This window comes from Jatropha curcas, chromosome 1 (genome assembly GCF_041381405.1).
Source record: "Jatropha curcas cultivar XTBG-Jc1 chromosome 1, XTBG_Jcur_1.0, whole genome shotgun sequence".
Classification (NCBI taxonomy): Eukaryota; Viridiplantae; Streptophyta; class Magnoliopsida; order Malpighiales; family Euphorbiaceae; genus Jatropha; species Jatropha curcas.
The window spans coordinates 32707860-32733547 of NC_143151.1; the positions used below are offsets into that span (position 1 = coordinate 32707860).

The 25688-nt window shown below is 34.8% G+C and overlaps 4 protein-coding genes across 7 annotated transcripts; 1 reads left to right on the forward strand and 3 right to left on the reverse strand.

Moving 5' to 3' along the window:
• Positions 1-3240: 3240 nt before the first annotated feature.
• LOC105631489 (dof zinc finger protein DOF3.1) lies at positions 3241-4923 on the reverse strand. Its single transcript, XM_012213621.4, has one exon. It carries the CDS (start codon positions 4300-4302, stop codon positions 3553-3555), a length of 750 nt encoding a protein of 249 aa, XP_012069011.1. The 5' UTR covers positions 4303-4923; the 3' UTR covers positions 3241-3552.
• A 3858-nt stretch (positions 4924-8781) lies between these two features.
• On the reverse strand, positions 8782-9895 carry LOC105631490 (hypothetical protein). The gene is made up of 3 exons (XM_012213622.3): positions 9746-9895; positions 9278-9461; positions 8782-9116 (listed from the first exon to the last, which is right to left on the reverse strand). Exons 2-3 carry the CDS (start codon positions 9445-9447, stop codon positions 8930-8932), a joined length of 357 nt encoding a protein of 118 aa, XP_012069012.1. The 5' UTR covers positions 9448-9461; positions 9746-9895; the 3' UTR covers positions 8782-8929.
• Positions 9896-10813: 918 nt separating this feature from the next.
• Positions 10814-13057, forward strand: LOC105631492 (eukaryotic translation initiation factor 3 subunit D). 2 transcript variants are annotated; one of them, XM_012213624.4, is made up of 2 exons: positions 10814-12639; positions 12846-13057. In XM_012213624.4, exon 1 carries the CDS (start codon positions 10916-10918, stop codon positions 12635-12637), a length of 1722 nt encoding a protein of 573 aa, XP_012069014.1. In that variant the 5' UTR covers positions 10814-10915; the 3' UTR covers positions 12638-12639; positions 12846-13057. The 2 variants fall into 2 exon arrangements, with proteins under 2 accessions (XP_012069014.1, XP_012069013.1); XM_012213623.4 differs by having other exon boundaries at positions 10815-12639; positions 12851-13057.
• Positions 13058-14586: 1529 nt separating this feature from the next.
• On the reverse strand, positions 14587-25017 carry LOC105631493 (serine/threonine protein phosphatase 2A 55 kDa regulatory subunit B beta isoform). 3 transcript variants are annotated; one of them, XM_020678274.3, is made up of 15 exons: positions 24408-25016; positions 23067-23438; positions 21627-21730; positions 21402-21500; positions 21181-21300; positions 20203-20412; positions 19368-19459; positions 18872-18990; positions 18343-18466; positions 18028-18151; positions 16133-16201; positions 15957-16048; positions 15785-15862; positions 15620-15687; positions 14587-15495 (listed from the first exon to the last, which is right to left on the reverse strand). In XM_020678274.3, exons 4-15 carry the CDS (start codon positions 21468-21470, stop codon positions 15359-15361), a joined length of 1302 nt encoding a protein of 433 aa, XP_020533933.1. In that variant the 5' UTR covers positions 21471-21500; positions 21627-21730; positions 23067-23438; positions 24408-25016; the 3' UTR covers positions 14587-15358. The 3 variants fall into 3 exon arrangements, with proteins under 3 accessions (XP_020533933.1, XP_012069017.1, XP_012069015.1); XM_012213627.4 differs by lacking the exon at positions 23067-23438 and having other exon boundaries at positions 20206-20412; positions 24408-25017; XM_012213625.4 differs by lacking the exon at positions 23067-23438 and having other exon boundaries at positions 24408-25017.
• Between the last annotated feature and the right edge of the window lie 671 nt (positions 25018-25688).

The window sequence follows — 25688 nt, forward strand, 5'->3', positions numbered from 1 at the left end:
GACCCACGTGCTACATGTTAGAAAAACAATATCCTAGATTGGTGCCTATAAAAATCATATTATTTTTCTTAAATTTTATTTTTTGATTTAATTGCCGAAAATATTGTTAATGAAATAACTCTTTATGTAACTAATATAAATTACAACGCTATATTAATATTGGTAAATTATAACGCTTTCAATTGGAATAAAACGACTATAAGCAATAAATATTTGTCAATATAATTTGGGCCTAAGGACTTGGTCCTTTTTTTAATTATTTTTTTCAACTCTAGATCGTATGTTTTTTATATATTATTTCCTGTCGGACGGTCCGTTATTTACATTTTTAATTTTAAAAAACAACAGATGAGCTGATGGCAAGGCAAATTTCGTACGACCAACCTATTCAAATGGATACATGCATATCCTGAGTATTTTTATAGCAGTTGGAGAAAATTTGTCTTATTTCTAGTAATAGTGGTATTCCATAACCAAGGATAGTTGAAAATTAGTTTATAGCCAGCCATAGACGAGATTCAAGAAGCAGAGAATTGCTATCAAAATATAGCCATGAGGAGAAAACAGAAGAAGATTCAGCTGATTATATATCAGAATTGCCAGCGCTAATATTGCATCACATCTTATCTTTACTTTCCCTCAAAGAAATTGTTCGAACCAGTGTACTGTCAAAAACCTGGTATCAGGTTTGGAACACCTACTCCAACGTTTTGAAGTTGGACATTTTTTCACTTTTTAGATAAAATAGAAATTTATACTGCTTTCCATACGAAGAAACAATAGAAAGGAGCTCTCAACGGTTCTATAATTTTGTTGGGCAAATCTTATTAAGCCGCAGCAAACGGATGATGAGTTTCAGCAAGTTTACAGTTGTCAGATGTCACAAGTGGTATCTTTTATGGACAAACGTATTGTATATGCTGTGCATGGTAATGTCAAAGAATTGAAAATTAAAGTTGCTCCATTTGTTAACGATGAGAAATTCAAGTGCAAAAGTTGATGAAGGTGATGTAATTTCATTTTCTTCAAATGGTTGTATTCTTAGAAGTGTTGCTTTCCATTTCTATTCTGAATCCGAAAATCTGGATATTCATAAGTTATGAAGAAGAAGAAACTCCATGTTACAATTCCCTTCCTACTTCATGTTGGCATAACCGCAGCCTACAATCTGCTCAGGATTTAATAACTGTGTATAAATATTTTTCATATCAATTTTACATTAGGGTAATAGAAGAGACCAATGTGGCCACAAATATGGGGACACTTTGTTGTTTAAGAAAGGCAATTGCACCTTTTGGAGAAATAGACCCATCTTCTTTAAATTAGGCACATACCCACCTATCTGATAACTCCATTTCCTGTTAAGGCAAATAAATGATACAATAATGCGATCCACCCAAAAACATTTAAAAAAAAGAAGATGAAGATGAAACTTTGAAGGGAAGACAAAGTTCTTATTGCTGCATTAATGTACATGTTCAAGCAAAAGTCACAAGTCATACCTCAACAAGTACATCCAATATCCAGTTATTGTCCTTTGCTCAATTGGTTGTCAAGTAATTTTACCAAATAAAAAAAAAAAATCTACTTTTACTGTAAAAAAAACCCATAAATGCCAAGGAAATTTGTAGAGAAACTATCAATTTGCTAGGAAGTTCACAAGTATTTGCACAGTTTCAAGTTCTCAAGTCCTGGCAGTAAGAGATGATGATTGTCAGTTCACTGTTAACTTGCTACATTACCATACACAATTGGTGGTGTTCTTTGATGTAGACCTCATTAATTGTCAGAGAGAAGAAGGCAAAGTCATAGCTTCCTTCCCATTCAAAATTGGTGGGCAATACAAGAAGAAAATGCCAAAATTTTCATACTCAAAATACAGTCATCTTAGGGTTATGTACACACAAATTTTATCAAGGATTTTGCCATTTGGCACTCAAAAATTAGAATCCAAAAAGAGCCATTTTTTATTTTGAAAAATTATTAGATAAGATAAGAGTTTAATCCTTTTTACTTTTATATAAACATGGCACGTGAGCTCCATAAAAAAAAAAATCTCACATCACATGACAAGCTTCATCTCAAGAATTTCTATTTCTTACCATGTAAAAGGCTGATCAACCTTTTCACAATTCATAACTCCCCGTCTATTTCATGTGAGTTTGTGCTGAGAGCCCTTGATCTTTCCCAATATTGCAAACTTCTATGGCCCTAGGGTTCCTGATTTTGTTAGTCTGGAGAAATTGTCCATTTTCATAACAAGGGCAATCACATTGCTTTCTTTTCTCAAACATCAATCACCATTAAATTATTGAGGATTTGGGTATTCAACCATTGATTTTGCTAATATACACCCAAATTACTCTCCCAAGGTGATTAAGCAGCCCTACACATGTGATCTTTTGCAGGTGACATTGTTAGTGGTCCAAACCAAATCCAATTAAGCAGTATAATGGAGTGAGGCCCATCAAAGCAGAAACAGTTGATGCTTCAATTCATTAACCAGAGAAGATGGGATAAATTTGATATAAATAGATTAGTTCCCAGACTCTGCTACTCTGTTAGTTTTTGGAAACATTACCACATTAAGATTTTCAACACTTGGAAAAATTTAACAGCACTGTATTTTATTTGAAACTCCCCCTTCTGTGCCTTCCAAGTTGCTTCAAAATGTCACTATTGCATTAACTGGGACACAATTTCTGCAACATCACTATCTACCAGTAACCACCAGAAAGTAGACAAATGTGTCCTGAGTCAATTCCAAGCAATTGCGATTGACTTTAAAAAAAATGGAAAAAAGAACCCAATAATCCCTTTCTTTAAGAATTTATTATGTGCCAAAAAGAAATTCAAGGTTTTGTTTTTCATATTTGATTATTTACTATAAAAATTTGAAAAAAAGACATTAAGACATAAAAAATAAAAAAAAAATACAAACACCATTAATATAATCAATTGAAAATAAAAATGTACAAAAAGAAACATCATAATAAGAAATGATATCCAAGAAAGAAAGTGGAAGTTTGTCTAGTCCTTGCAAGACACGTCTGAAACTGATATAACCAAGTAGCATGGACTTTGGATCTCCCATATCTCTTTTTTTTTTTTTTTTTATCCCATCAAATCAAATCATCTTTGCTCATAAGCAATAATCAAAGAGTGAGTGTCAACTCCACTATCCTCATCAATGCCATTAGGTCCATTACTTGAAATAAATAAATAAATTTATACAAATAATAAAGCAAAACACTAGCATTATCACTAATTAAAGATAATAATAATGGTATTTTTATAATATAAACAAAGCAATTTCCCATTATCCCTTCACACCAAAAATGAAAAAAACATTTCAAATATTTGTTTTTTTCCTTTTTCTCCATATGTGAAAGCATATTCAAACCAAAACCCACACAAAAACACCAAAAAATTTAAAATTAAAAACCATATTATATCCTATAGGGTGCTCAACCCCATAATTAATTAAATAGGGAAAAAAAAAAAAGAGAAGGAAAGATTTAACCAAAATTATCATTTTTTTTTATGTTCTCCCTATTGGAAACTAGAACCTGGAGTGTATATGGCAAGATCAGGCCACCCGTTACTGTTTCCCCAATCACCACTCTGCAAAAAACTCTCGCCGCCGCCGCCGCCGCCGCCGCCGCCTGCGCTTTCATTATTATTACTGCCTTGTAAATCTAAACCTGGGTTTTGACTTGAATCAGCATTCAAACCTGTATTTAAGTCCCCACCAAAGCCACCCATTTGCACCATTTTTAAACCCGACCCATTTGGATTCAACCCGTCAAAAATACTTCCAAACTGTCCATTTGATGTCAAAAGCGAGCTAAAGCTTCCACCCATATCCAGTATCTTCCGTTCTTGATCGGCTTCTAAACCATACATGCGGGTCGGGTCAACTAAATCCGAGTTCCCATTACTCAGCAATTGCGATGTAGATGATCCCGAGGCCGTCGCCGTTGAGGTTGATGACGACGATGCTTCTGGAACCCGGCGGTTAAGCCGAGTCGGGTCAGTGTTAGGATCCGGGTTAGCACGTTTCTGGTTAGAGGAACGTTTAGCATTCTTGCGGCTACCACCACCGACTGGGATATTTCTTAAAGCGCCACCTTTAGTCCAATATCTTCTACAATTCTTGCAAAAATGGCGAGGCTGAGAAAGATTATAGTTGTTGTAGTAGCAAAACTTGGTGTTGGTAGAGTCACAGCGCGGGCACTTGAGCTGTTCTTGCTCTGGAAAGTGAGGCTTCATAGGCTGAAATGCTGTCGACGGATCTTGCATGTTTCTTTGCTTTTACCAGATAAAAATGGATAAAAATAAATGGGTTTTGTGAGATATGTAGAAATATAAACTATTTAAGAATTAGGAGAAACGGGTTTGGCTTCAACACAGGAATGGATGAGAAAAGATTAAAACTTTAATTCGGTGTGAACTGAGTTTTGACGATTTTGAGCTGGGATTTGCTATTATGTGTGCAAAGATGTGAAGTAGCGAAAAGGGAAAACAGACAGTAACAGTAAAGACGACAAAAAAGATTGGATATTTTTAGAGCCAGTCATGGGGATTTTCAAGAAACTCTATGCAAAAGAACAAAAAAAAACAGAGTTTTTTAAGCCATAAAACAGAAAAAAAAAAAAAAAAAAAAACGAAATTAAAAGGAGAAGATAACAAATTGCAGGTTTTATGTTCTTAAAAACGAAGCAGAAGAAAGCGGGGGAAGAGATTTTGAAATAGAAGCAAAAGGAGAAGCCAAATTCTTTCTTTCTTTCAAGTGGGGTTTGGTCTTGTTCAGAGAGGTGTAGAACAAAGGAGAAGAGATATTTGGATGTTGAAAATGAACAATCTTTGAAGAAGAGTATCTGTGCATTTGTGTTTACGCGTGAGAGCGACCACTGAGGTTAAAGAGACTTAAAATAGAGAAAGAGAGAACGCCAAGCTTTAGTTGACAGTGACTAAACTTGTATTTAATTTAATTTAATAAATTAATTACTCACTTTTGGATTAAAATATTATTAACGACAATAATTCTTATGCTTAGATTTTTCCTTTTGAAGCATAACCACACTTTCTTTTTATCTGTGGACTTCAATATTTTATAAAGTTGGCATCAAGCAAATGTCAATTGACAATTGTATGATAAAATTACTCCAATTAAGCATTATTTTATTTACATTAATTAATTAGACAAATATAAAAATTAGATTTACAATTTAAAAAGTTGGGTGCCCCTTAAATGTCGTTATAAGTTGAGTGGTTGACCTTTTTTATTGTGGATATTTATTTATTTAATTAATTAATTAAATTTTTTATGCCTTCATACTAAGATGTAATAATATTTAAGTAAAATTCTCTTAATAATAATAACTATATATAACTTTATTATTAAAATGCAGTGACATATATAATTTTACCTTTAAATTTTACAATTTTAATTATATAGTATTATAAATTTTATAGATGATTTATCAAGTATTTCAACCTATAAATTTTGTTAATGTTACGTATATTTTCATTCTAATAATAATAATTTGTGTTCTTGATTTTTATATACAAAATATTGATGTGTAGTTAATATAAATTTTAAAATAATAATTTTTATATTTTTAAACCATTTAATAGGTATTCGATTAATCTCATTTTATAAATTAATGTATTTAAATAATTTTATAGTCAAGTATTTAATAGGTGTAATTTTCTAAATTAAGATATTTAATGGATTAGCACAAAAATTTAGGTGTGCTGTCAAATTAAAATTTAAAATATAAATTCATAATTCCTCATTGATAACTTATTTTTATGAGAATTCATAGAGGACATCAGTACCACTTTTATATTATTCTTCTTCTTTCTATTTGTTTTTTTATTTTTATTTTTTCTTATTCTTCTCATTTTGTCTTATACAGCAAAGAATTTTCTAGGCATTAACCATTAAGCACTCCCATTTGTTTGTTTTCAACCTGAAAAGGTTATCAGCTAATTAGCCATTAGGCAAGCTGCTTTAGCCAAAGCTTTGGTTTAAGTTGCACTAATTAAGCCAAATTGTATAATTAAGCCATGCCCGCATAAGTATTGAACCGAAGCCACAAAACGACAAAACACTGCGTGCAAATAAAGCAAGCCGAAGCAAAAGCATAATGTAGATTCCAACAGAAAATCGAGACCGTCAATTTTACAAGTGCTCAAATAATCACCCTCCATTTGTTAAATCACGCGATAAAAGGGGGGGGGGAGAGTGTCTATGAAATATGAATCATTAGCGTTTTGTTGCGGTCACCAAACAAAAAACGAAACCAATGTCACGGGCAATACGTGGCAGCACCCCACATGAGTGATATAAGCACTAATGTCGAATTCTGGGGTGACACTGAAATGAACTCAACAGCATGTAAAAGCTAAGGATTTTAAGTATAAAAATAAATAAAAAAGAAAAAGGGCAAAAAAGGATGGACTTGGGTCCATTGGGCTTCAAATCAACAATATGTAAGGCATGTAATTTACATTGGACTTTCTTTTACACTTGCGTTTCTAAATTTTTGAGAGACAGCATACTAATCTATATATCTCACATATACACTCACTTCACGAGTTTTATAAGACCTCAAACGACATTTCGTGTGCTTTTGCTTTAGTATCGCTTTAGACACCGTGATATTAAAAACACCGCGTGACACAAAAATCTATTGAATTGTTGTTTTTTTTTCAGAGGAGAACATTCAACAGGACAATATCTTGATCGGGAATTTGAGATGATGAGACTAGAAAAAAAAAAAGAAATTGTATGACTTGTCGTTTTGTCAAGTCAATAAGTTTAAAAAGAAAATAATCCAAAAGGGGAAAACTATAGAAGTATGTTATTGTTTGGTTGTTTTCTTTTTCCTAAATGAGGGTGAAAGTAAACAAAAAATTTTCTTACTAATTTTAATGTTTGATTCAAATGTTTGACTTTTTCCTGTTTTGAGTGAGAAAAACCTTATTCCATAGTCCACATATTATATATATATATATATATATATATATATATATATATATATATATATATAAAATTAATTAATGACTATACCTATATTTATTTTTTATTTTATTTTATTTTATTTTTGTTCTTTGTGAAATATGATTAAAAATGTGGTAATATTATTATAGTTAAAATAGATTAAAATGGATTTTATGATGGGTAATTAATGATGAGGTATGATCATTCATTCCGGAATGTGTTGGTGACTTGGTGGGATTAATGCAATGGACGGTGATGATTAAATCAATATCACGAGAGCCTATAAGAGAGACCTAGGCAAGAGCGAGCAATAGGCGTGTCAAAGTGCAATTGATTGTGGTGGGGACTACAAATAGTGGGTCCCAAAACTTATGAACACAAATTGGTGGGGGTGGTGATGGAAGGTGGTGGTGGTGGCGGTGGTGGGGGGCGAGGTGGAGGCCCAAAGAAAGAAATTGTCGTCTCTGTGTACATAAAGCGTGCAACACGCTTCAGATGGCATGCTTCATCGCCTCTCATTCCCTTCCTTCCCATAATCTCTCTCCGGATTGATCGCTTCTAAAATTTTATTAGTTTCTGCTTCCCATAATATAATATTTTAATTATTTATGAAAAGAATATGTGGATGAACTTCTTGCATTAATTTCTTTTATATTGGCAAAATACATTTTTTTATTATAATAATAAATATAATTAAATAATATATGAATAAGAAATTACCGGTTTTGTAGGTAGCAAATTAGTAGATATTTTTAGATCTAATGGCCCACATTGGATAGTTTAAATCTAATGGAAGATAACTACTTCTGTATCAATACACAATTTCTTATTTCTATACAGTAGTCTTACTGAGGAATAAAACTAGAATTTAATTTTAATAACATGGGTAATAGTCAAAACCATTAATAAAATAATAAAATTAAATGTGTAATTTTGTTTTCCCAAAATTATAAGGGAGAGAGTGTGAGGATAGGCTAGGGAGGACTCGAACTCGAGACTCTCATATAAGAGGCAATAACACTAACAACTGAGATTAAGACCTAAAGTCCGACTTAAATTTGTGTTTGAGTTGGAATTGACAGTGAAAGTAAGTAAATTTATTACAATATGTGAAATTGAATAAATAAATATTACTAAAGTAAAGAAAATAGGAAAATAATCGAATGAGGTAAATTTCTTTGGCAGATAGTTGAGTAAGCTAATTGGTTTGCACCTCTATTTGCAATGCCTCATCTCTGACTTGAGAAAAGAACAGTAAGTTCACATCTCCAAATTGTTAAAAATTCATAAAAGTTGGCTGCCCAACTAACTCCTTTTTCAAGTACAATGTCAACTGCACAAATCACAGAATCAGTTCTCTGAATTTGAAGCGTATAAATCAAATTCAATGCTTCATGTGCCAAATTGACAAATTCTACTCTTAGGCTACTGTTGTTTTCTTGAAAGTGTTGAATAATGGAAGGAATAAGAAAAAGGAATTCTAATTAAGATTCTATTCTTGATGTTGGAATATTGAATATGAACCCTGCGATGTGAAACATATTCTTCTTTGTCCTCTCTTTTGCTATGTAATATTCCCATGCTATTATTTTCAAAATATAGTTGAATATGACTCTTACCCATTTTATTATGCAAGCTAAGTTTTAATCTCAAACTAATCGAAATTCGATACTCAGATCTTATATTTCCATTATGCTTCGTTCATAATTAAATCTTCATTCGCATTAAAAGATTTAACGTGTGATACCATCTAACTGCGAGAATAATAATTGAACAGGAAAAGCATAACAGTGGTGTTTGCTGACCCACCATCAGCTTTCATTTCAATAAAAACAAAATTCTGCATATGAAGTCAAGAAAGGTGAATCAAATAAAAAAAAAAAAAAAAAGAAATATGAGAATTTGAAGCAGTTGAAATTAAACATAGTAACCAGTAAATGTAAAGCCTCTCCCAATTATTTCACCACCCCAAAACCAAGCAAAGCACTCCACTCCAAACAGAGCAACAAGACCAGCCTTCTCTATATTCATCTCTGGCTTGCTTTTCATTAGGTTCTTGAGACCCTCAAGTTCCTTCCAGAATGCTTCATATCGATTGGGAATACTGTAGGCACAAGCAGAATGTTGGCACAAGCAGAATGTTGACTGTAATTACATCCTTCCTTGTTGTTATTTTAAAATTAATAATTTTATTTCTTACATTACTACCAGTAAGATCTAAGAGATTAATGACTCCTATGAATGTGATCAAAGAGAAAAAAAAACCTGGCAAGACGAGTGAAAAGTAGCTGATTGGCTAGTAATTGGCATCTCTCCACAGTGGGTGGGTTCTGGATATATTGCTTGTTTTCCTCCAACAACTGCTTGTAGAAAGCACATCCATGCTTGGCTGCAGAATGTAACTTAGATTGCAACTGAGGCAGCTTTGATGCCATATATTACCTCCTTCCTACATTATTTTACCACTTTCAGTGTGAGTATTAACAGAATATAAGAAAATAAATAATTAAATGAAAATGGTAATATTAGAAGTTTTAAAGCTAATTAAATGCCAAAATCTGTTTGGTTAACAAGAAATTGCACCAAGAAGTAAAAAAAGAGGCATAAAAGTATCATGATTCTTCATTTTCATTAAAAAAATCTCCCAACCACACAACTGGGAAACAAACTGAAAGAACAAATTAACAGAAGTCAGAAAGAAACAAACAAAATGGATTTCCCAGATTAAGTTACCTTGATTAGTTTTTTTCCAGTTATTTTTCCGTATATAAGCAGTGAATTTTAGAAAGTGGTATACATATATGTATTTGTTTTTGACTGAAAAAGTAGTATATATATAGAAAGAGAGATATAGGTAAGTATTTCAGTTGATTAGTGCCAAGAAAGGAGGGGCTAAGTGTATGGCTACTGACTAGTTCTCCAAGACTCCAACGGTTCCATTTAAACTTTGGGCTTGGATTCATGGGTTTTTTTTTTCTTTTTTCTCTTAGCCCATTAGGATCAATAACATTTTTTGAATAGATCAGAATCAATATTCGTTATAATAGTTTTTTTTTTTTTAATGTAAAACAAAATTCACACATTATCTAATAAATATTTTTTTTATTTGTTTAGAATAAAATATACAATCGACTGGAGGATATTTATTATTTCAAGTCAATTATTCATAAACGTAAAACTCTTTTGGATGAGTTTCTTCATTTTCAATTTTTTTTTTATGTTAAAAGACCACTTATTGTTTAGATCGAGTCTCTGTTTCCTTATCTGACTCGATGGAGTGGAAGTTAATCGCCGGTTGATTATTTGTGATGTAATGGCTTTTGCCGCAAATAATATTTAAAGCCCATTTGAATTAAAAAAAAAAAAAAGGATAAAATATGTTTTTTTCTTGTTAATAGAAAAGATTATGATGGAAATAGAAGGAAAGACGGGGTCATTAAACAAGATAGCATTTATAAACGACAGTCATTAGGATCTATTTTTTGATTGATAGCATTCATAGAAAGTCGCAAAGCACGAGAAAAATTTCATGTTGGCTCTAAAACAAAAATAGCAAACAACACGTCGTTCAAGTCGCTGGGCTCAATGATTAGAAAGCCCAAAGAGATGCCCAATTATATTTATTGTTGAAGCAAATCACTGCCCGCAAACGCAAAGACCTGGTGGATATCCGTCCCAAATCCAAATAGAAATTCCTCGACTTGTCGTCCATGTGACGTCGTTCGGGTAATTTGCTTTAGAAGTCCACTAAAAAGCCGAAGCCCATTTGGCAAAGCAAAAGTTCAAAAGTTCCAACGAGTTCTCGTGTAGAAGTTATTCTTATAGTGACCCGCTAGGGTTTTTACCTTCCTATTTCTCCAAACCGTCCTTTGCCACCGCTCTGTATCTCTTTCTTCCTTATCAATGGTAGGCGGTTTCGAAGTTGGCGCCGTCCCTTTCAACCCCGACGGCTGGGGTCCGCCAGACGCCACAACGGGCACCACCACATCCACTCTCCCTCTCCACGTTCCCTTCGCCCCCTTCTCCCGATCAGAAAAACTCGGTCGGATCGCCGATTGGACCCGTAACGTCAACAATCCTAATGCAAATCGGCCAAACGCCAACAAGAACGCTTCGGATTCCGTTTTTGACTTCACCGCCGATGATTCCTTCCCTGCTGCAGCTGGTGCAGCCGATGATGACTCGACCTTCCGTCTCGTTGATGGAAAACCTCCTCCACGCCCTAAATTCGGCCCTAAGTGGCGATTCAATCAACACCGCCCGCAACTCCCTCAGCGTCGCGATGAAGAGGTGGAGGCTCGCAAACGTGAGGCGGAAAAGGAACGGGCGCGCCGGGATCGCCTATACAATCTCAATCGATCCAATCAAAACCAGCCACGTCGCGAGGCGGCAGCTTTCAAGTCATCTGTGGATATCCAGCCGGAGTGGAACATGTTGGACCAGATTCCCTTCTCAACGTTTTCAAAGCTGTCATTCTCAGTCGCTGAGCCAGAAGATTTACTTCTCTGCGGCGGGCTTGAGTTCTACGACAGATCATATGATAGAGTCACCCCTAAAAACGAGCGTCGTTTGGAGAGATTCAAAAACCGAAACTTTTTCAAAGTCACCACGACTGATGATCCTGTGATTCGGAGACTTGCCAATGAAGATAAGGCTACTGTGTTTGCTACGGATACTATCCTGGCAACTTTGATGTGTGCGCCTAGGTCGGTATATTCGTGGGATATTGTGATTCAGAGAGTTGGAAACAAGCTCTTTTTCGATAAGAGAGATGGTTCTCAGCTTGATTTGCTTGCAGTGCATGAGACCTCACATGAGCCATTACCAGAGGCGAAAGATGATATGAACTCTGCTTATTCATTGAGTGTTGAGGCAGCCTATATTAATCAGAACTTTTCACAGCAGGTTCTAATTAGAGATGGGAATAAGGTTGCCTTTGATGAACCAAACCCATTTGCAAATGAAGGAGAGGAAGTTGCTTCTGTTGCTTATAGGTATAGGAGGTGGAAACTTGATGATGATATGTATCTTGTTGCTAGGTGTGAGGTGCAGAGTGTTGTGGAGGTCAACAAGCAGAGGTCATTTTTGACACTGAATGCTCTCAATGAGTTTGATCCTAAATATTCCGGAGTTGATTGGAGACAGAAATTGGAGACTCAAAGAGGTGCGGTTTTGGCTACTGAATTGAAGAACAACGCGAATAAGTTAGCTCGATGGACTGCTCAAGCGCTTTTGGCAAGTGCAGATTTGATGAAATTAGGTTTTGTTTCGAGGGTTCATCCAAGAGATCATTATAACCATGTGATATTGGCTGTTCTTGGGTATAAGCCAAGGGATTTTGCTGCACAGATTAATTTGAATACATCAAACATGTGGGGAATTGTGAAGAGTATTGTTGATTTGTGTATGAAGTTGAATGAGGGCAAATACGTTTTGGTTAAAGACCCATCAAAGCCACAAGTGAGAATTTATGAAGTTCCTGCTGATGCTTTTGAGAATGATTATGTGGAGGAGCCTTTGCCTGAGGAAGAGCAAGTTCAGCCCCCTGGCGAGGAGACCGAGAATGCAAAGGCAGCAACTGCTGCAAATGATGTTGAAGATAAAAATATTTCTGCTCAAGCTTAAAGGTATCAATTCTTATTTCCAACTTGAAATAATAGTAATTTTTTGTTCCCATCTCTCATTTGTTATAAATATGCATGCTTAGCTCAAATGGTTTTGGGAGTGATGTTTATAGTAGAGTTCATTTAGTATTTGGGTTTATGAACTGTGTTAATTTAATTTCCTCGATATCTTTGCTTTGCTAATGAATCTCTTTAATGATTGTGTTTAGTGCAGATTGGCTATGAACTGGGGATGTCATACTGTTTTGCAATATGGAGCATATTCGCACTCCCCAACATTGAATCCTCCTTTTTTTATCTTTTTCTTTTTTGGGTTAAAATTTGGTTTTGTAATCTTAGATGGTTTATTTATCATATTGAGCACAGTTGTATTCAGGATCTAGCTCTTGATTTAACTCATCCAAGAATTTTATTTTCTTCACATGGCTTTATTATTTTTGATGCCTTTTTCAATCTTTTTTTTTTTTTTTTTTTTTGTTTAGTTGTAACATAACAGCGGTTGATCGGTAGGATTATATTGCTGTCATAATTCCAATTGATTCAGTAAGATGTCACTTTTAGTATTACCTTTGAGGAATTATAAGGAACCACTTAAATAACAAACCAGGGTAGAACTATCTTGAAATTTACAACAATTATGCACCAATCACTAAGATTGTTTAGAGGTTCATAACTGGAGTCGATCATCATCTCATTATCTTGTGAGAATTAAATTACTTAATGAGGCAGGCAGGATATTGGTATGTCTAGTCGGGGATAGCCGCTGAGGCAAGTGCTATTCAAGCGACTGGTTTCTCTATGAAAAAAGTACATCCTAAAAACGTTTCTTAAATTGAACTTTTACAAGGATGACATTAATGGAAGCTAGTTCTATACAATAGATGTTCAATTCTATGTCAACACCCAATGGATTTCGGGGCAATTGTATTACAATTGTCCAGAGGAATTGTCTTAGGAGTAGCCGGATTATTACCCATGGATTTCGGCTCAGTTCCAGAGAAATTGACTACCGGGTGGGTGTAGATAAGTATTTACCTTTAGAATTGTCTGAAGAAATTGTCAGGAGAGCTGTCGGGTTAAATAGTCCGGAGAGTTGCCCATAAAAAAAATGGTACCTTGGTGGTGAGGCCCAAATCAGCCCATGTCATATTGTAAGGGAGTGACCAGTGCTCATAAGTCTATTGGATGTTAAAAGTCCTTGTCCCGGCTCTTCATAGGTGCCCCTATGCAGGGGAGTGACTTATGAGCACTGGTCTACTCACTCCCCTGCACATATCTAGCAGCTGAACACGCATTCCTTGGACAGCACAACATGCCGGTCCAAATGAAATGGGCCACTCTTCCTCCCCCGTTGCAGTTCAGCTAATCATCCACTTTTTATTAATGAAAGACATGATATATCACAAGATAAGCAATATTAAGAAAAAGAAGTTAAGGCAGTCGCCCTAATTTAGACCTTTTTTTAATTTGATTTGGCATTATTTGATAGGATAGAACTTTCTATTTCTAGTCGGATATCTATGCTGATTTAAAAATTATGTTCCAGGTCATATTATCTCCTTCCCAAATACAGATAGATGTTGTAATAAAAAGTCACGTCTAAACCACCTTAAATCAAATAATTTTTCTTTTCCAAAATAAAAATAATTGAAGAACAAGACAAGCATTGCTCGTCACCTAATTTCATTTTTCATGTCATTCATATTCATCATCACCCCGCCACTAAATAGATTTACATTCAATCAATTGAAAATGTATCACATCCTTTCTGCAATCATCTAACCTTTTATGCAATTCAGATATTTTTAAAATAATAACTTAAACCAGTCTATTCAGGCACATATGATATGGATTGAACCAGCCTTATAATAAGTTCAATCAGAAAGAGTCCAGTTTTTAAGCGCAACCATTTACTTTATCTATCCGGTCATAAAGAACAAAGCAAAAAAGGAAGGCAAAAGAAGACTACAACATAATCATAAAACTAGTGGCAAAAACCGAACATCCTCACTAAATAACATCAAAATCTAGCAATTCAAGTCAGTAATTTAGTTGTTGATCCTCCTACGAACAAAGAATCAATGCCCAAAAGAGAAAAAAAGGGGAAAAAAAAAAATCTACAATTATCTTAGGACTAAAAGGATGGAGTTTCAAACATGACAAAGAATCAATAAAAAAATGCACTGCAAGTTTTCAACAGCTTCTTCCCACCAAGATTTGCGTAAAAACTACATTTTACCTTAAGACCTAGTGGCAAATATTGAACATCCTTTTAGTTTTTGTTGTAGATGAGCTACAATCATATTTTCTTCAGACTTCAACCCAACAACACATTTTAGAACATAAAACCGCAATCTTCTATCTTTAGAAGATAAGAGAGAGAGAGAGAGAGAGAGAGGGAAAAAAGAAAAAGAAAAAAAAAAAAAAAAAAAAAAAAAAAAGATCGGGTAGAAAAGGAATTTTATGGTTGGGAGGAGGTTGAAGAAAATGGAGAATCTAGCTGCCCATCCGGGAATAAGAACATGTTGCTTCCTTGCGGACTCTGAAACAGCCACATCTGGACCTTTATACGGTATTAGCATGTGTTACAGATTGAAAAGGCATTTGAAATGTGAGGATTCGATGTAGCCTCCACCTAACTGATTGGTGGGAATGGAAAAGAAATCTTCTCCGACAGCAACCCAAAAAAGTTCACCACGCAAATACATTTCTTGGACCATCTTTATGCATAGTACATGTACAAGCTGTTTGCAGCAGCACAGGCGATTGAGTTTTCGGTTGGGTGCCATGCTAGATGCAGCAATTTTGTTGTGAAATCAAAAGAATTTCCATTTGCATCAACTCCTGGGCTCTCTGCTCCTGTTAATGATTACATAGTAATATAATAAAAACAAAAGCAAATTGAGTTGTAGAAATAGACAGAGAGGGAAGGGGGCAAGGAGGTCGGGATAAGCAAGCAGGATAAGAAAGCAGCTGCACTAACCCCGTCTTACAACACGTGTTATACTGCTTAGGGATCTGGAAGGCCTTGAAGGGGTCTGAACTTGTCTCCTGAAAGGGTAAACCAAAGTTTGTAAAGATAACATGTTAATTGTATAAAACAACTTAGAACTTATCTATTGATAGTCAACAGACCAAATATAAGTACCTCATTGGATTTTTGCTGGCTTCCAAAGTTGTTTCTTCAGTGCTTCCAGGGGCACAACCAAACACACGGAACAGATTGCTGGATTCACATGAAAAAGAAAATATTACGGTACATGCAGAAGGCTCTCAACAAGAAAAAAATAAATATCAACTTATTGACGCTAAAAACAGACCTGTAAGACCCGGTTGCCACTCGCAATCCATCACCGCTCAAACAACACTCGAATTTATCGAAGATTGAATCATTTTCATACAAATCACATAACTGGATATACACAAAGAAATTATAATCAGGATGGAAACAACCAAGGAATTTTAAGTTCAGTTTGTCTGAAGGGAGTAATCTTACCTTAGGTCTTAAATATTCATGAACCTGGAAGGTTGCAACTGGACCTGAATCCATATTGATGTCCCATAACTAACAATGTGAAAACACAGAAATGAGAAACAAAGAACAATCAAGACCTCAACTTTACTTCAAAAGAACATGTAAACAAAAATCAAGATTTCAACTTAACTTCCAAAGATCATGTACACAAAGAATATTCACATAAAAACAAGAGTATGTGCGGTCATTCCAAATCATGAATAGAGTGTAAGCACAGTTAAATGGGTAAGGTCTTCCAAAACCAAAAATAATTCAGCATCAGCTTGAAGTCTATATGCTTCTCAACTTCACAATACATATGCACCAAAAGATCAACAATACAAGGATAGGGATAATAGCAGAATTTTGCCTTGTTCACAAGATTGTTTTGCCTGTAATGTTCCCTTGAACTCTCTCTCTCTCTGCAATGCATAGCTCACTTGAATTGGAAAGTATCTCTTACTAAATCCATTATCTTTTTAAAAGTATAGTTTTCCTGTGAACTTCATATGCTGCCAAAGGTGCACAGAGTTGGCAGCTAGGCACAAGTGACAAAAGAACGAATAATAGACCTGTCTGAGGTGCAAATTTATTTAGACGTGTATAGATTATTGATATAATGATTCTACTTCATAATAACTAGTAAACAAAAGCATTTTAAAATTCTATACACTGCGCAATATAATTTCTGAAGGTGTACGCTGACAGATGTGAAGACCTGAGTATAAAGAAACATAAAGGCACAAGGCCAAATGTGCATGGTCCAAACAATAGCAACCACAAAGCTGTCCACTAAAACTCATAAGACCACAATAGCAAACCCCAAATTCATACCACCCTTTTTAAAAGATCATTTCTTCTTATCCTCCTCTCCTTTATTACAGTTATTATCTTCTGTCTTTTCATCAGTCTCCTTCAAATTAGTTCCTTCTTCATCCAAAACATTTGATAGAGTTGCACAAAACAAATAATAACTTGTGTTCATTGCTATGCTAGAAGACACAGGCGACTTCAGTTGGGTTAGAAAACCAGATCATATTCTGCTATCACCTCATAACAATTGATTTAATGTAGCAATATTTACTTCACTGTCATGTGTAGCAAGATCCGAGGGTTAAACCCAAACTATGAGGGTCTAAAAGTGAAAACATCCAACATATGAGCAGAAACAATTAATGAAGAGTACCAATTCGAAAAATGAAAGAAAGAAAAGCAGGCTACTAACATGCATAACAAGGCGCCCTACTAGACATATGCTTATGTGCACAGGCGTGCGCCATCAGGATGGAGCCTAGCTTGAACCACCTGAGGCACGTAACATATGCTTGAATGGGCCTACAGACAAGGTGTACCAAAGGCATGCCTCTGAAGACTATAGCCAACTTCAGCATGCAAGGAGGCAAAACACAAAGCCATAACAAGGCTAAAAATATTGCCACAGATAAAAAGGAACCTCAATGATTCCAGCCATGTCTGGTCATGAACAGAACACTATGCTCATACGCTCCAGGACTAGATGTACCCAGTCTAAGAGTCCAACTTGAACAATAAATCTAAAGGTTACAGAACTAACATGGAATGCATCATAAATCTACTCTATCTTCAAGATACAGAATTTTTTGCATTTTCAAATAATCTAATAGCAAACATTAAGATAAGTTTTTTTGCTAAAAAGCTATAAGATATAGTAATTTTGGACACAACCACTTTGCAAAAAGAAAAATTGATTATCATTATAAAATTCAAATATCAAAAATTTGTCAACGAACCATATATATAGTAGGCTACAAATTATGGGCTGATTTTCATACAAACACGATACTGCATAATCAACTACAAATATGATTCAAGTAAATTCCAAACATAGAAGCCCAAACCTTAAGAGTCATGTAATCACGACTAAGAATATGCCTTCCATCCTTAGCAAATTTAATATCTGAGATTGAAGCAATTATCTCTGTGAAAAATGATCTAGAACCTGGTGCCTCCTGTTCCTCAAACCTGCAGCCAGTGGATGTTTAAAGTAAATAAACTCATGAAAGATGTTTTATTGATCACAACTCCAACCCAAACAGGGATGTACCAACTAAACATCCAGCAGAAATATGCTCCAAATTGATAGAGCATACATTAGCCTTCCTAATTTTCTCAGTTCCAGCCATCTCTTTTTTTAATGCAAAAGGCATACTTACAATTTGGCATGAGAGTCACATAAAGCTGATTGTCGCAAATCAATTAGTCGGATTGAGCCTCTCGAACTGCTATATGCTAACATATTGCAGTGGTTGGGGTGGAATTCTGCAGATGTTATAACCTCTGCAAGGATCAAAGAATTTTGGTTGATGACTCGAACAAAGCATCATTTATAGAAGCTTACCATAAACAAAATTCATTTACTTCATAGATTGAAAACAGGAAATTTAATGCTAGTAGGAATAATTTAAGCATTTGTGTGAGGACCAACCTAACAGTGAAAACACAACACTGGAATAAAGGGCAAAACCAAAATAATTCACCAAGCAAGTAGTAAAAACTCCTCGACAGTCGAAGTTAAATTGTGCTATTAAAGTGAAAGAAACAATAAAAGAAAGGAAGGAGACACGGGAAACTATTAACAGACAGGAAGGTGTGGACACTACTAAAGATTGTTGGGCATGCTGATCAGAGTTAATAAACAAAGTTTTCAATATAATCCTGAACAGAAGAGACTAAGAGTCTTACCAGTTAGATCCTCCATATTTGCTGGCTTTACATCAACAATATTGAAACTTTGATTGCTAATTTCCAAGTTCCAAAGGTTGATTCGCAGGTCATCAGCCGATATAAAGGTTTCACCATCACTAGAACATATGAGGAGAGATGATTAGTGAAACAAGCCAATACCAATGATGAGACAAACCAGATATAGAAAGCCATGTCTTCGAAGCACATGCAAATATTTCCCATAAAAGTTGCCACAGTTAATGGTAACATACTTGTTTAGTGACAAAAATAAATTATAACTAATCTATATGTGATAAGACGAACTTGAAAGAAGCATGCCTCTACCTTTCAGTTTGCAGCTTTTATTGTAATAAATGCAAAAAATCCAAATCTAATGCATTGAAAGAAAAGAAATTTAATTCTGAAAACAACTAAATGAGTGTGCCAAAAGGTGGGAAACAAAAATAATTACTACTTTGAAGTGGCAGTAACAATAAAGTTGAAATGGAACCACCTGTTGTTTGAAATTGAATTGATGTGATAATCATGTGCATGAGCATATACCCTTCGACATCTAGCCACCAGGCTGGTCTCATTGCTAGTTACCTATGTGAAAAACATAAACAGGAGTTTGATTAATGCAAGACCAGATGAGCAATCCAGGAAACAACTAAGTAATTTTAAAGTACGATGCTGTTCAGGCATAGAATGCAGAGAGAAAGACACATTATAATCGCTCCTCTAAGTGATTAATTTAAAATAGATCAAAAGTAGAAATCTCTCCTCTAAGTGTTTAGTTTTAAAATAGATCAAAAGTAGCATTCTCCTCCCTCATAGATGTATGCTACTAATATACTTTTCTATTAGACTAACTTGGCCAAAATCTATCAAAACATAAACTTAATTCAGTAAATCAATTGCTCCTGTAGTTTACAAACCACAAGGTTAATTGTGAGGTACTGTCAACAATCAATTATTAACAATCAATTATTTTTAAATAATTTGCCACACCTAAAAAATGATCAGTTGACAAAAATATAGATATAACCATTCCCCCACAATATGCAATATGATCGTTGATGCTGCTTGTGAGCAATTTCTACATACCTTTTGGAATACCATATTTTCATGATATTATCATTGTTACCAATTTTCCATCAAAGTATCAATATAATAAGGTTCAAGCGGTATACTAATAGCATGAAGGTTTGCATAATCAATTGAAAGCACCATTTGGTGCAAGAAACACTTCAGAAGGCATAAAATAATTTAAAATTCAGTAAATTTACACTTGGTTAAGTCAAAATAAAAGCAAGAAGACAAAAACTCAAGAATGGTTTGAGTACTACTACCACAGGTAAACGCAGTGATGGAATGCCTCCAGGTGGGAAAGTGAAGTCATTGCTTGGACAACTGTATGACTTCTCTGGCCAACCTCCATTTGCAATATATGGTTTAGCACTACTTGAAGTACTTGAACTAGCAACACTACCATTTCCTAGAGCTTTTGAAGGGTCCACATTCATGTCAGAAATTTTCTTAACCTTCTTTTCTTGGACCTGCGCAATTCCCAAACAGAAATGCCAGATAAGTTGCTGAATAAAGTAGGCAACCACTAACCAGAAAGCCCTTATTAATGCCAAGGGCAAAATCTCAATAAATGAAATATGCCACAACAGACTTTGACATATCTTAGTCAGCATGCAATGATAAGTCCAAGTTCTCAAAGATAAGAAGCTCACGTAAACCATTTATAATAAGGATTCCAGACACATATATGCCTTTGGCATATGTTATGACTTAACCTTCCTTAAAGCAATTCATTACTAGTTCCCACCATAGTATAAGATGGCTACTTCCATCCAACAACAACTAAGCCTTGATCCCAAACCAGTTGAGGCCCGCTATATGAATCCTTTATTCCATTCCGCTCTATTCATAGCTAAGTCCATACTAATGCCACACAAGTTGAATTATGGTACTTCCATAAAATATAAATTCAATATCATGTTTCTACATTGATGCATCAACATAGCCACTGAAGCATGCCATTTCAAAAATTCATGCAAAAAATCTCCCCGAATCTATGCATCCTAACACACAAGTTTCTTATTTCAAATGGAAAATAAATATAAAGAGAGGGGAAAATGCCTCAATAAAAGCTTTGATAGGGTTAGTGCCATCAGATTGGTTCTAGTAAAGAAGTATGCATATCTCCCATTAATAAATAGTGAATTTTTTCTTCTATAACAAATTCTTAGGTTGAGAATGAATATAATAAATACATAAATGGCTTTTTTCCATGCTTCAAGATAATCCATTCCTACCTTCCAAAACTTAATGGTCTTATCATTAGTAGATAGGAGAAAAAGAGCGCCATTGGCTGTTTGGCACCATCTGATTTTGTTGATTTTCTCTTCTATTTCCAAGCTCTTGAGATAATCAAACTGGGACAAATACATGTGAAAACAGTATGATAATTACTGCAGGATAGAAGAAAAGTAAATAAATCCGAAACGAGACCAGAATAACCACTGGAAAATAATACCTCAGGTTCATGGCTCTGAAACTCAGTTTTATAACGAAACTCAGGATGCCTACTAATGGCGTAATCCATTCTCTCCAGATCCCTTCTGGATCCGCCATGCTACACATTACAATGAAAAAATTTCTTACAATTCCACCAACAACATAATAAGATGACTAACAATAAGCAATAATATACCAACAAAAGAATGAACGGATTAAGCCTGGAAAGGCAAGAGAAACATACATCCTTTGTGTCTGTCCTCTCAAAGAGAACTACTCGGCCCCCACGATCACCAGTAGCAAGATGATCACCACTTTTATCAAATTCAATAGCTGAAATAATATCCACTGCAGAAAGAAACAAAGTCAAGATTAAAGAACCCCATAATTATCCACCCATTCCATAATGGAATAGCACAGAAATTATCATATAATTGTTAAATGGGTTTCAACTTCCATTTAATCTCATATGTTGTTCCTTTTCTTAACTTTGATTTACTACAGCTGCTGGCAGCTAATTTACGTACATTGTTGTTGCTAGCTTCCTACCTTCAGGGTTCTTTGTTCCCTAAAAGTAAATATCTTTTAACTTGTGTAATAAAAACAGAACATTCAAACCCTCAAATGACTACTGCACGTTTTTTGCTGTCAGAACAATAATTTAGTCATAGTTCTAAATGAAATTTTTTTTTTTTTTTTGGTGGGTTGGGGGGGGGGGGGGGGGGGACGCAAAGAAAAAGTTCATCGAGTGGTGTAGAAGAAAAGACAAATTGAAACAGAAACATCTTAGAAAGCATTAATGCTTAAATGAAGAAACAAAAAGAGTGTTGTCGACGAGTGGCAAATGGGAAAAGTAAAAATTCAATACCAAGAGAAAATTGAACGGGCAACTAATTTGTGGCTAAAGTGGATGGACTGAACTCATAACATCCTTTTAGAAGAAAGGTTTGAGTCACTCAATAGTTTGCTTCTTAGCCAAAGCAACTTGATCGTTCTTGAAACAACATCAAGAACCAGTAAAAGCATCCAAGAGTATCAGACATTCTCACTGGTGCAAAGACTCCTGACAAGAATTCTGCTTGTTTTTTAGGTACTTAAAAGAAGTACCTGGGCATTGAACCCTTGCCACCCTGCTCACAACATCTCCTCCTCATCCCCTACAATTAACTTAAGCAACAGAAGAATGAACAATTTTTCTTTTTTCGAAAACAAGGTTCGCCATCTGAAGAAGATTGCTCCACAGATATCTTTGTGCTGGAGTCCAAGACGATTATGAAGATTTGGGAATGTGATTTCCGCAACAAAATGATCAACTTAAATCTCACAAAACATATAGTTCCCTATATTGAAAAGATTATATTGTGAACTGTTTTAAATCACACCAAAAATGCACCCAAGCTATGTGAAAATTCTCTGCTCTATATAACAGTTCCTTTTATAGCAAAGCTAAGGTAACCTTCATTTCTCTCGCTAATTTTCACTAACCCAACTCAAATGAAAAGCTTTGACTTGCAGCTGCTCTCAGTTAGCCTCAAGATCTATATTCACTATCACATTTATTCTTATCGCACCTTGTCTAGTCTGCAACTCTAAACTTTTCATCTAACCGTAACAAGAGAACAATTGCAAAACTAGAAAGCCATCTGTTCTCTCGAAGAAGATTTATATCAAATTCCAAAACTACCTTTCAAAAATGCTGCTTCAATTGATTGATAACAGCACGATAGCACATTTTCCTCCAACTCATCTCATTTACATAATTCTTATAGGTGCCTCATTGTCATTGATTGCATTCCAATTCAGTAATCAATAGAACAGAATTTTCATTACTCTTTATTTGCTAGCTCAAATTGTCCACAAAGACCATCCCCTTCCCCCTGCCAAATTCTTCTTAGAAATATGTCAGTTTGATATCTTAACATCTTCACCTCGAGTCCAATAGTTCTGTCTACCATGAATCCATAACATTGCCTTAATTTCTGCAGGGTTCCTTTCTCAATCCTCAGAAAACCCATTCACCAAATAAGCTTCTTGATTCATAGAACTGAAAAGGATGCTGCAAAAATTCATTTGGCAAGTACCGCATACCGGCATAAAGATCAAGTTAACTACATTTAGAGTGTGAAACAAAAAATTTTGCTCATACAAAGAATGTCACAATTTAACGCAAGCATATTGTTTTCCTACTGGCAATTACGCTATTGATTAGTTAGTTTAAACACATGTACACATTATTACTTTCCACAGTAGTGTTAATGTGGTGCACACAAAATTTATGCCTACTTCAAGTATCTAATCTATACAAAATGTTTATTCACCCCAAATGCAAATCTCTCATATTCAACATTTCAATTGAGATATGCACAGGAACAAAAAAACAGCATACCTTAGATTTAGCAATGCATCAACTCACAGAAAAGGAAAAGTTTGACATGGAGAAACTAATGCGCAAGTAATGTGATTTTCTTTTGAAAATCATGAAATATAACACTCAAAGATGCACCTATATCACATCAGTAAATCAGACGTATAAGCTTGATTCACAAAACTATGACTAATGCATACACCAACATTCCATTTCACAAAATAAAGCAATGGATAAAAGAATCATTAAGATCCATACAAAAGCCACCAAGTTCCAGCATTCACAACTTCAACGACCCACTTGGATTACTTACCAATTGCATGTGGCGCAAGATAGCAATAACCAATTATCCACTAACTTCACCTAGCTCACTTCCACTCCATATTTACCTCAATCCATTAAATATGCAATCTATAACACTATGCTTGCACAAATCACTGCAGAAACCCCACAATAGAAAAAAAAAAAAAAAAAAAAAAAAAAAAAAAAAAAACTCATTGACCCAGAAACCTAAACACAAATTTCTCATCGACCCACGATCCATACCGGATCCAAAATCCAGAAACAAGCCCTAATATGAAGTGAAAATGAGAAATATCAACTAGATCCAGATGCACTAAAATCTATAATCTTTGGACAAAGAAAGACGAGTGAAATTACCTTCTTGTACTTCTTCGCCGGCGGTGCGCTCGCCGAAGACCTGGGAGAATTTCCAGTCCAAAGGCTGTGGTGGGCCCGCCGGAGCTGCAGCGAGTTCATCGCCACCGTTCATTTTATCCTCTTTCTCTCTATATCTCTATCCTTCTCTCTTCAACTAGGATCAAATTCGAGGTCCCGACAATCAATCAAAAAGATCGCATCTCAGCTTATGAAACATAAAAATAGAAACATCCATCAAAGCAATTCCTCTTCTTAGGTTTAAATGAGAGATTTTTTCCCTTTTTTTTTACGAATCAGCCATTGGAACACAGAGCTTTATGATGTTATTGTTATTAGTATTATTTTTTTCCTTCTTCCTTTTTTCCCCTCTCTCCCCTCTCTATATCTCGAAAAATATAATAATAATAATAATAAATAAATAAACCACACTTTCTCTCTCTAGAAACAAAAATAAGACGTGTTTCTATCTCTAAAAGGAGAAATTCGGAATTTTTGTGGCTTTTTGAGGTTAAAACAACTGATGAAAAGAAATGAGAGAGAAAGAGCAACAAACAAAACCGTTCTTCAACTCCGATGAGAAAAACCAAAACAACACAACACAGCACAGCACTCTCTCAATAATGGGCTTTTGTTCTGTTTTATGTTTTTATTTTAATAAATTCCTTTTACGGTTTGATAGAGTTACAAGGTATTCGTGTTTTTTGGTTTCACAGACGGGTTTTGATGAGATCGTGACGGTGCAGGGATGTGATTCGATTGGTTGGTGAGGATAAAGTATTGTAAAGGTACACAATTACACATTGCGAGTTGTTACGAAATGACATGTTTGTCCTTTGGTCTTTTTATTTTCTTTTTTCTTTTTGCGTGTTCTTTTTTCATGGAGATCAACATCAGATGAAAAGTCATTTGATCGGACGGTTGTGGAAGATTGTTAATTAGGGAGTATGTGAGAAATAATCATGAGCTTCCATGTCCACACGTCAGAAAGTGTTGCTGCCGCCATGGTATGTATTGTATTGTATGCTCATTGACTTTGTTTTCTGGCCAATGTATTAGAACAATAATAATAATAATAATAATAATAATAATAATAGGATTAAGAAAATAAGTATTAAATATCGTTGATCGTAATTGAATTGAAATTATACATTTTATTAGGATCCCAAATAAGGAGAGATATATATGTAAAAAATCGGTCCGACTACATATATTCCTAATCCTAAACGGAATATAACCACCCTTTTATTTCTTGAAATTTCAAGTAATTTTTATTATTTTAAA

Coding starts and splice junctions, on each gene's coding strand:
- LOC105631490 (XM_012213622.3), bottom strand. CDS start 9,447: ATGGCATCAAAGCTGCCTCAGTTGCAATCTAAGTTACATTCTGCAGCC. Junction 9,117..9,277: donor CTTTTCACTCGTCTTGCCAG/GTTTTTTTTTCT, acceptor TTGTGCCTACAG/TATTCCCAATCGATATGAAG.
- LOC105631492 (XM_012213624.4), top strand. CDS start 10,916: ATGGTAGGCGGTTTCGAAGTTGGCGCCGTCCCTTTCAACCCCGACGGC.
- LOC105631493 (XM_012213625.4), bottom strand. CDS start 24,519: ATGAACGGTGGCGATGAACTCGCTGCAGCTCCGGCGGGCCCACCACAG. Junction 21,731..24,407: donor CGGCGAAGAAGTACAAGAAG/GTAATTTCACTC, acceptor TTCTTTCTGCAG/TGGATATTATTTCAGCTATT. Junction 15,688..15,784: donor GCCAGCAAAAATCCAATGAG/GTACTTATATTT, acceptor TTACCCTTTCAG/GAGACAAGTTCAGACCCCTT.
- LOC105631489 (XM_012213621.4), bottom strand. CDS start 4,302: ATGCAAGATCCGTCGACAGCATTTCAGCCTATGAAGCCTCACTTTCCA.